The 10,653-nt window shown below is 45.5% G+C and overlaps 1 protein-coding gene across 1 annotated transcript; it reads right to left on the bottom strand.

Annotated features, from left to right (window-relative positions):
• Positions 1–3,237: 3,237 nt before the first annotated feature.
• Positions 3,238–10,653, bottom strand: LOC116739559 (zinc finger protein OZF-like). The gene is made up of 3 exons (XM_032603955.1): positions 10,109–10,653; positions 9,727–9,822; positions 3,238–7,604 (listed from the first exon to the last, which is right to left on the bottom strand). Exons 1-3 carry the CDS (start codon positions 10,458–10,460, stop codon positions 6,508–6,510), a joined length of 1,545 nt encoding a protein of 514 aa, XP_032459846.1. The 5' UTR covers positions 10,461–10,653; the 3' UTR covers positions 3,238–6,507.

Raw genomic sequence — 10,653 nt, forward strand, 5'->3', positions numbered from 1 at the left:
AAGTTCCTCTATTGGCATTTTGAGCTGGAGAGTTCTCTCTGGTGGCGGGGGGATTGTCCCTGTGCGTTGTAGGGCGCTTAGCTGCACCCCTTGTCTCCACCCAGGAGATGCCAGTAGCACACACCACTCCCCCATCCAAGTTGTGATGACCAAAAATGTCACCAGACATTGCCAAACATCCCCTGGGGACAGAATCACCCCTGGTTGAGAACCACTGCTCTGAATCATAGCCACACAGAATCTTTTGAAGAGGAGTGAGTAAGGAGTCTATGGCAGCACTGTTTATAATAGACAAAAACTGGAAATTATCCAAACATTCATGAACATAGAATAGATACAAACAGCTTGTGGCGTATGCATGCAACGGAATACTACACAGCAATGAAAAAGAATGAACTACGGCTACTGGCAAAAAAATAAGGACCACCCAGATGTAATACTGAGTGTAAGAAGCAGGACACAAAGGACACTTCTGGATGCTTCCATTGAAATAAAGGCCAATGACAAACTCATCTGTGGCGGTTGATGTCATCATAGTAGTTAACTGGGGGAAGGGTTTGAATTGGCAGAGGGCACAGGGAGGTTGCCTGGGTACTGGAAACGTTCTGTATCTTGACTTGGGTGGTGGTTATGTGGGTGTTTGTGCAGAACTTCACAGAGATGCATCCTTAAGATCCATGTAGTTTGTTGTACATGAAATGAACTGTGGCTGGTTCAAGCTATTCACAAAGACAAGCCTTCAAATCATCATGCCTTCACTCATGCTGCTTTTTGCCCCTGGTACACTCTGTTTCCACTTATGAAAATCCCTTGTATTACTCAGTGATCAGTCCAGATACTGTACCTGTTGTAGACTGAAGGTGTCTCCACCCAAATTCACATGTTGAAATCTAATCACCATTATTAGTTTGTTATTAGGGGGTGGGGTCTCTAGAAGTGATTAGGTCATGAAGGTGGAGCCCTCCTGAATGGAATTAGTGCCCTTATGAAAGAGGCCTGGAAGAGCTCCCTCACCCCTTCTGCCCTGTGAGGACCCAACAAGAAAGCAGCTGTCTATGAGCCTGGAAGAAAGTTGTCACCACACTGAAGCTGCCGGCATCTTGATCTTGGACTTCCAGCCTCCAGAACTGTGAGAGATACATTTCTGTTGTTTATAAGCCTCCAGCTCTATGGTATTCTGTTGTAGTCGCCCGAACGGACTAAAACGCCACCCTTTCCTTCCTCCTCTCAGTTACAACAGTTGTCACTCTAAAATGTAATTTCAGCATCTGCTTCACTTCCCAATCACCTGCCCACTCCCCCACTTCCCCACTCACAATTAGGCTGTGAGCCCCATAAAGCCAGATTGCAGATCCTGTTCTTACATTTTAAGATCCATGACCCTGGCAGTTCTTAATAAATGTTTGTTGGAGGAATAAGCCATAGACAAGCTCTGAGTTCTTTTGGGGTCTCACACACTGGCTGTAGGGAGGGGACACGGCTCTCGAGTCCTGCCAAGGACAAGAATCTCTAAGACTGACTCCTCTCTGGGGTCTTAGAGCATCAGAGCTGGCTGTGAAAACCCCAGCTGGACAGCTTGGACCCCACTTTCCAATGCAGGGAGGCTTAGAAGCAACGCGTTTGTGTCTTGACATAATAAACTGCATTCGGAAAACTTGATAGCTCTGCTTGTACCCCCAAGGCCAGGGTCCCAGATTCCGTGAGGGGGAACTTTTCCTAAAAATGCCTCCTGAAGGGTCGGTCAGGAAAGCCTTAGAGCCAGGATCAGTGCCGGTAAATACCGCCTACCTAACCTCCTGGCTGGAGAAACCGCACGTCTATGAAAACTGATTCGAAGGCTGGGGAGGACTGATCTGTGCAGGCAACGTGGGACACCAGAATGACTAGCAGCTGCCTCAGAAATCTCGTGAGTCTGTTTCTGTTTTGCAGATAAGTTCATTTGCATTATTTTTTTAGATTCCACATATAAGCGATATCATATGGTATTTGTCTTTCTCTGTCTGGCTTACTTCACTTAGTATGATAATCTCTAGATTATAGAAAACAAACTTAGGCTTACCAATGGGGAAAGTGAGGGAGGGATAAATTAGGAGTTTGGGATTAACAGATACACACTACTATATATAAAATAGGCAACGAACAAGGACCTACCGTATAGCACAAGGAACTATTCTCAATTTTTTTAAAATTTATTTTTGGCTGCGTTGGGTCTCTGTTGCTGCGCACGGGCTTTCTCTAGGTATGCGGGCTTAGTTGCTCCGCGGCACGTGGGATCTTCCCTGTCCAGGGCTTGAACCCGTGTCCCCTGCATTGACAGGTGGACTGTTAACCACTGCACCACCAGGGAAGTCCCTATACTCAATATTTCATAATAACCTATAAGGAAAAAGAATCTGAAAAAGGATAGATTCATAAGTATAACTGAATCACTTTGCTGTCCACCTGAAACTAACACAACATTGTAAACCAACTATACTTCAATTTAAAAAAGGAGGAGGAGACAAAAAGCAATCTCATGAAAGGGGGTCTCTGTCCATCTGTCCGTGCCGTCTTAGTTCTTACCTTCTGCTTCTCCCTGAGGCCAGTGCTCGGGACCCTGAGGCACACAGGAAGCCCCCCGTCAATTCCTTCCCAAATCCTACGGCTATGAGGAAGTCCTCACTCAAGAGACACTTAGGGCTGGCAGTCTAACAGGCCTGGTAGCTGTGGTTGATTTGTTTCAGCGCATCTCCCAAGACCAGGTGAGGCCTGAGGGCCACCAGCAGTCCCGTTATCCGTACTGTACATGATTGAGAGTGATGACCACAACCAAAGAAACCTTTGCATTTGACCGCCTGGTGGGGAGCCTTGGTGGGAGCTGTCAGGTTGCTGAGCACAGGTGGCTGCACCTGCTTTGGCGTTGAGGTACGTCAGGGTAGAGGCCCAGCCTGCGTCTGCTGATGGTGGCCCTCCATCCCCAGGTTCCTTTAAAAGGTTATGCAGGGAATTCCCTGGCAGTGGTTAGGACTCCACGCTTCCACTGCAGGGGGCACGGGTTTGATCCCTGGTCGGGGAACTAGGATCCTGCACGGCGTGGCATTTTGGGTCTTCGGCCGAATTCTGTGGTGGGAAGTAGCAGCTCCGGGCCAGATTGAGATACTTTCAAAGGCTGACTGGACCCTTTTCTCTCCCTCCTGCTGTACAAAGTCTTTCAACATATTTTGAGTCCTGAGACGCAGCAAGTTTCAAGTTTCAGTTTATTTATGTATTGAGAGATAATTGACACATAACATCCTATTGGTTTCAGGTAGTACAACACAATGATTCGCGACTTGTGTACATTGCGAAATGATCACCGTGGTGACTGTAGTGAACATCACTTCATGTAATTGCCACATTTTATTTTCTTGTGATAAGAACTTTCAAGATTCACTCAGCAACTTTCGAAGATGCCATACGGTTTCAAGTTTCAGCTTCTAATTCTCTATTACCCGCCACGCGGACAACTGACTTGGCCTTGGGGATGTTACCATAAAGGTCTGCAGTGGAATCCCGGGCAGCCGGACTCATAGACAGCTGCTTCCCTCACTAGGATCGGGCTCACCCCCACCAGCGCAGAGGCAGCAGGATCACCGGAGCTGGGACCTCGGAGCCTAGAACCAGTGCTTTGGTGAGTCGGTGGTGGCTGAGTGCTCATGGCAGGGTGCATCTCAGCCCTCACCTGCCCCGACAGGACCTTTTGGAAACCGGGGCCAAGTCTCCTAACAGTCAGCAGCTGGGTCTGTGCCTAGAGTGGGGAAGTACACCCAAAGTCTAACACCCACTGGGGGAGTTCACCCTCCACGGGGCAGCAACCTGTGGGAGACACAGCCACAGCCCGTTTGCCAGACAAAGGCATTTCTCCACCAGCTGATTGCAAGACTCTACCATCCTGTTCCCAACTGTGAAGACTTCGTGAAATTAACACTTAAGTGGAGCACAGGGTGTAGGACGATGAGTGGGTTCAGCAACAGACCACGGAGAAATCGAAATCGGCAAGTTTATTACTCACAGGGCCTGGACCAAGCACACAGCACACCGGGAGGGGCCCCGGGGGGGGCGGGTCAAGGCGGAGTGCAGACAGGGACTGGACTTGGCACACATCCCTGTATTAGGGTCCACGGGGGAGTGCTCTGGGGTTTCTAGGTTAGGACCAGATTGGGCAATCCAAACCCAAAGAGCAGGGTTTTGGTAAGCTCACGGGGGTCCTGGCTAAAGGGTGCGTAAAGCTTACAGGCACTGGGAGGCAGGTGAGCCACTATTGATCACAAGGGCTGCGGGGCAGTCACTCCAGGGACTTACATCTGCTTGTGGCCGAGCGGCTGCTATAGGGCATGTCCTTGCACAAGGGGCTTGTGTCAGCTTAAGGTCCCTGCAGCCATCTGACCAAACACGATGGGTGATGAGGCAGCAATACTAGAGAGCAGCTTAGCTAAACTCTGGACGGATATACGTCGAGTACATCTAGATGTGAACTTATTTTTAGTTATTCAGCTAGGCATATATTGCATGTCTATATATGCATATATATATACATATGTATTTCACACACATATGCATGTTAATGCACATCTTTTGTTAAATCTGAGCCAATACATCTTTGAATATTTACTTTTCTTCCGTTTTTTTCATTTTGTCTTTAAGGAGCTCCTGTTTGCTCTTCTCTCTCTTTTTGTTTTTTTTTAGTATTTTTGGCCGTGCTTTGCAGCGTGCAGGACCTTAGTTCCCTGACCAGGGATCGAACCCGTGCCCCCTGCATTGGAAGCTTGGAGTCTTAACCACTGGACGCCAGGGAAGTGCCTGCTCTTCTCATTTGTATGTCTCTTCCCCCATTCTTTCACGTTTTCCACCTCTCTATATACTGAATTCTGTGAATTGGCTTATGGCTCTGCCTTCCTGTTCCCATTTTCTTCAGCTGAGTATAATCTGTTTGACATGTAGAATATTTTAACGTTGAGTTTTAAATTTCAGTGACTATATTTTTCATTTCTAGACACCCTATGTGGTTCTTTTTCCAAATAAGCCAGTTATCTTTCTTTGTGTCTTTGCTTTCATGCAGTTTTGATTCTTTGTTTTTTATCATTTTTCAAGACAGTCATTTTTATAGAATTTCAGATTTTTCTATCACCTTAAAAGACTTGAGGTTTTCATTCTGTTAAAATGTCTGTTGACTTTCTTCACATTTTATTATTCTGGATTATGACCTCATCTTGGGTTTGTATGTCAGAAACCTGGGAAACACAGGTTGAGGGTGTCTTTCTCCAAGAGTAGTTTGTGTTTGCTTCTGTAAAGTTGCTTCAAAGACCAGGACAAATTTCTACGTTAATTGTTCAGTTTTTCAACTGGGGCATGAGTAGGGCAAATTCACAATTCTAACTCGTAAGAGGTCCAGGTCACAGCTTGTGAATCATCAGGGTAAATTCTTTCCCTACCAGAGTCCAGGGAAAGACAGGCAAGCTTCCTGAGCAAATGAGCAGGTTTTTCTCTGGTCCATCCTTTCCCTATATGTACAGGCTTTTGAAATTTCTCAATTTATGAGGTATTTCAGTGCCAAGCCTTCTGCCTATAGCTTTTAACACCCAAGCTTCTGGGTAAACAAACCTACAGGGCAGCTTACAGCATCAACTCACACAGTTTTCAGTTCCCTCTGGAACTGGCACCTGGAAACCTCACTGGTTTTCTTGCAAGCTGAATTATGCATTTAAAAGAATGTTACCTGTTATTGTCCATAATTTCAAGTGGTTTACAGTGGAACATTTTTCACTTTAGGTGGTCCACTATACTGCCAGAAAAGGGAGTCCCAACCTTACTCATTTAACATGACTTATAAACTAGTTGATGGAGAGAGATCAGGGGATGTCATGAAATTGCTGGTTTCCAGATCCAGGGGGGCTCTGTAATGCTTGCCAGCAAACAAAAAACCAAATGGTATGTGGTACGGTGTATGGACTTCCGGTTGAATAGTAAATCCCAGTTATAACGTATATTAAAGACAAAAGGGTGTCATTCAGCGTGGAAACTCTTGATAGATGTCATCCTACATATTATGGTATCTGTGTCTACAAGTTCACAATTATGTTCAACTACAAATGCAGTTCAAAAATAAGTAAAATAAAATTCTGTTTATGTAGCATTTCCAGGAACATAGTCCCCACACACCCCTGGGATTGTTCTGCGGCTTATTCAATCTGTTATATTAATGGTTTAAATTATTCACTTAGAGCTCAATAGCCACAGTTAATGTAGACACAGATACACTTCATAGTTAAGTTTAAGTTTATCCTATAAAAATAGATCCCTCTAGAGCATCATTACCCTTCTATCCTTAGTTTTAAGAGAATAAGCATTTCCTAGTTCTCCAAGTAGGTAGGAAGGTCTGCCCACAGTGGCATTGGACTTCTTGCTGAAGGATTTTCCATGTTCACAAAATCCACAGGGTTTTCATTCCTAGATGTGTTGGGAATTCCTGATGAAAACTTCTCTCTCACTTTATCCGTACAGTTCCTCCCTGGTGTGAATTCTGTGGTGTCTGATGAGGTTCGCCTTCTGGGAGAACGTTTTCCCACAGTCAGAGCATTCATAGGGCTTCTTGCCTATATGGGTTCTCTTGTGTATGATGAGGCAGGAGTTTTGGGAGAAAGCCTTCCCGCATTCGCTGCACTCGTAGGGTTTCTCTCCAGTGTGAGTCCTCTGGTGAAGGATGAGGTGTGACTTCTGGAAGAAGGCTTTCCCACACTGGCTGCAGCCATAGGGCTTCTCTCCTGTGTGGATTCTGTAGTGGATAATGAGGCATGACTTCCGGGAGAAAGATTTCCCACATTCTTCGCAGCCATAGGGTTTCTCTCCCGTGTGGGATCTGTGGTGTTCAATAAGACGTGACTTGTGGGAGAAGATTTTCTCACAGTCTGAACACTTATAAGGCTTCTCTCCAGCCAGAATGGCCTCGGGTATGGAGAGGCTTGTTTCTGGGGAGAGCTTTTTACCGCATTTGCCGTTTCCGCCGGGTTTCTCGTCTGTGTGGTTTCCCGGACGTTTTTTGCTGAGGCAAACCTTCTCCTCCCTCAGGCCATCCCCCTGGTCATTGCATCCAGAGGACTTCTCATCCCTGTGGACTCTCTGATGGGTGATGATTTCTGATTTATGGGAGAAGCCTTTCCCACATTTGGTACATTTGTGGGGTTTCTCGTTACTGTCGGTTCTCTGATCAGCATTAAGGGCTTGGTCATGGCTTAAAGCATTTCTACATTGGTTACATTCACGTGGGTGTGCCCCAGAACGTGGAGTTTCCAGCTTAGAATAGAGAAATAAGTTCCCCTGTGCATCATATTCAAATCTCCTTCTTGCAAGGTACGCGTTAGGAGTAACGCCTGCGTTACCCGGCAAGGCTGCTCCACACGACTCGCACTTAGGCACCTGTTGTCCTGAAGAAACGACGTTTGTGTTCTGACAGGTGTTTTTTTCGACTGTGTTACATGCGTTGTGCCCTTCTGTGGTCAATTTTTTCTTGTCTAGGAGTGCAACTTGCTTCAAAAGTTTGTTTTGGTGTTCCCGTTGTCTCTCTACTTGGGTATCAACTTGCAAAACTTCTAGGGGAAAAAAATAAATAAGGACACAAACGTGTTATCTTTCCAGGAGCACGTCACAGAACTAAACTATTTCAGAAATGTTTGGAAGGAGGATTAACTTCATGGTTTCAAACCTGATTGCCCAGATTAAATAATCATAATCATAATCCTACTACAAACACTTCCTACTCCCTTGGCTTCTGAAAAGAAAAAAAAGAGAGAGAACTGATAACAGATAAAACCCTGACGGTAAATATATGTAAGCTCTGCTATTATCAAGTCCGCACATTAAATTGGGAAGAAGGTGAAAACACACGCAAGAGAAAAACTAGAGGATAGTGGACTCAAGGCATTGATGTGCTGATGAACCAGGTCACCAAGAGAAAAACAAAACCCGATCTGTGTCGATTACCAATCTCCATGGTGAAAGCATTCCCCAATGTGACCAATTTGAGGATGACATCACAGAATGCAGAGCCAGAGGATTCTGCCACCATTGGCCATCACAGGCCGGTACTAGCTCTAGCATCCCTAGGTAAGGGGAAGACCTAATAAGGAGGCCCCATCAGGAGATAAGGGTATTTAGGAATTATGAACGAAGACTAAAGACAGACCAGAGTTTTCAGGGGACTCTAGGGAGAAGGGTGTTTAGGAAATATGAGCAAAGGACTTGGGATGAATGAAGTGTGAGTTCCCCTCACTTTATTCCTAGGTTGCAAATAGGCTTTTCTCTCACCTGCACTTCCTGTGCCCTTCCCACCTTAACTTGCCCTCCATTCTGTATATCAAATTAATTTTCTCAAAGCATCAAGTTCTTTAACTGTTACAGGAATTCTCCTAGAGTCAGAGGTTCATTCTGCAGCGATTTATTCTCACATGGATCTACGTGGTCTTTACGATGTCCAGTACATCGACACAAGAACCGTAGAACCGAATGCAAGCCGTCCTTGCCCTGGGAAGATTCCCTGTTGTGTTCTGATTGCTCAGATGACCGTTTTCTTCATTTGGTTCCCTTAAAACCAAATCTGGCCGACAACCCAACCCTACGTGTCCCCTTCCCATATGCCTGCAGATCAGCCCCTCCACTAAACCCATACTGACATTCCTTGGGCAAGCTGGTTTCCACAGCACTGTGGAATCTACTTGGAGAATCTTAACTGTCGAATTCTTCAGCCTATGCTTAGATATTTATTTGCTTTTCCTTTACTTACATTTTAAACCACAAATACCCCGCTATTTCACCTTGGGCACTAATACCCAGTGGAACCATGAAAATTCCTGTGTTTAGAAATACTTATGTTCCCTGAGCCCCACTGCTGAATTCCTAAGAGACAAAATCAATGCCTAGTGATCTTCCCCAGCAGGATTTTCTGGGTTGGGACACAGCCAGGGGGCATTTTTAAAGCTCCCCCAGTGAGTCTGGGGTACCCCCCTGATTAATAACAACTGCCCTGAACAAATGCTTGATAAAGGATCCTTGTCCTAGACAGTAGAGGGGGTTAGTCAATATATACTATGTGTGTCGTGCAGAAATAAAGATGAATAAAACAAAGGCTCGGCTCCCTGTGGGATCACACTGAGATGGGGGAAAAGCTTCAGTTATAACGTATCAGACAAAATGGGGACATGTTACATAGTCTTGAAAGAAGATGAATTTAAAGTCATATAAAAGGTAGAAAATAACTGTTTAAGGCATTGAAAGAAAAGACAACTAAAATAAAAATGAGTGACACAAAATAACACAGTTATTTTAAAATAGGACAAATCTATGAACCCCTGAAAGCGTGAGAAAGCCTGTTTTATAACCATGGGGACAAGCGTAAGCCTGAAGATTCTAGAGAAAGACTGAGAAAGCAAGGTCTTAGAAGGGGGCAGTGGAATAGAATGAATGGATAAACTTTAAAAGAATATGTCTTTCTCTAAAATCCAGGGAAAGGAGAGTAATCACGCAGTGACGTGTGATGTATGCAGGTAGCAGGAATCATTTGGGCATTTCAAGGTCTTGAGTCAGATGTCCATAGCTGCTTGCAAAGATCCAAGGCTTTTAACACAGATGTGTGAAACAAAAATAATCTGAGGTTCTGCTTTGTGACCTCCTGGAATCTCACGTCCATTGTCCCCCTCCAGGCTGGTTCTCTCTCACCTGGAAAGCTCCATCTGAGGATCTCTTCCTCCTTCATCCACGGTTCTTGCCCCTGCTCCAACCTGGAGATCACAGCTGGTTTGGTGACTTGACACCCTATTCGTAAGAAACAGTTACAAGATTTTTGCTGAGCCACCTGGGCCATCCAAGGAAGCAGAAGGCTCAGACTGCCTAATGGACATTTACATCTCAGCCAAAGAATAGCTATTTCACTTGGGAGGAAAATTCACAAATAATCCAGGTGAGATGAGAACAAGACTTACTGATGGTTGAAACCCAAGGCCAAACATTTTTAGTACTTAACGGGGTCTTACGTAACAGAGAAAAGAAAGGAGCTCAGACATAAGCGGCGGGCAGGGGGGACACAGGAAGCCTTCCTCACCCACGGAGACCAGGTGGCTGTAGTTCTCCAGCATCACATCCCGGTACAGGGTCCTCTGCGTAGGGTCCAGCTGCTGCCACTCCTTACGGGTGAAGCCCACAGCCACGTCTCTGAATGATAACGACCCCTGGAACAGCACACTCCTGATTAAACTGGAGTGCTCAGCACAGAGTATTATGGCAAAGGTGTAGAGGAGATGGATCTTACCACCTTCGGAGGTCAGGTTTCCCCATGTTAAGTTATATAGGAAGCTTAGCATGCCCCTAACTTTGTACGACATTTCGTGGGAGAGAAAAAAAAAGATCATTAGAAAATATCTCACTTCTGGATCTCTATTCATCCATTCATCCATCCATCCATTCAGTGAGCAAGCATCTACGGAAGACCAGGTACGTCACTGGTGTTCTGCATGGTGCTTGAGGTTGAAAGCTCAATGCCACATTGCTTCTGTTCTAGGGCATTTGTAGTCTGGTGGAGTGAGATGAATGTAAGAGACTGCTGTGTGGTAACAATACACTGAAGGCTATGACGGAAGTACATTTAAG

Source organism: Phocoena sinus, chromosome 15 (genome assembly GCF_008692025.1).
Source record: "Phocoena sinus isolate mPhoSin1 chromosome 15, mPhoSin1.pri, whole genome shotgun sequence".
In the NCBI taxonomy this organism is placed as follows: Eukaryota; Metazoa; Chordata; class Mammalia; order Artiodactyla; family Phocoenidae; genus Phocoena; species Phocoena sinus.

Coding starts and splice junctions, on each gene's coding strand:
- LOC116739559 (XM_032603955.1), bottom strand. CDS start 10,460: ATGGATGAATGGATGAATAGAGATCCAGAAGTGAGATATTTTCTAATG. Junction 9,823..10,108: donor CAGCCACCTGGTCTCCGTGG/GTGAGGAAGGCT, acceptor TCTTACGAATAG/GGTGTCAAGTCACCAAACCA. Junction 7,605..9,726: donor CCTCAGATGGAGCTTTCCAG/GTGAGAGAGAAC, acceptor TTTTTCCCCTAG/AAGTTTTGCAAGTTGATACC.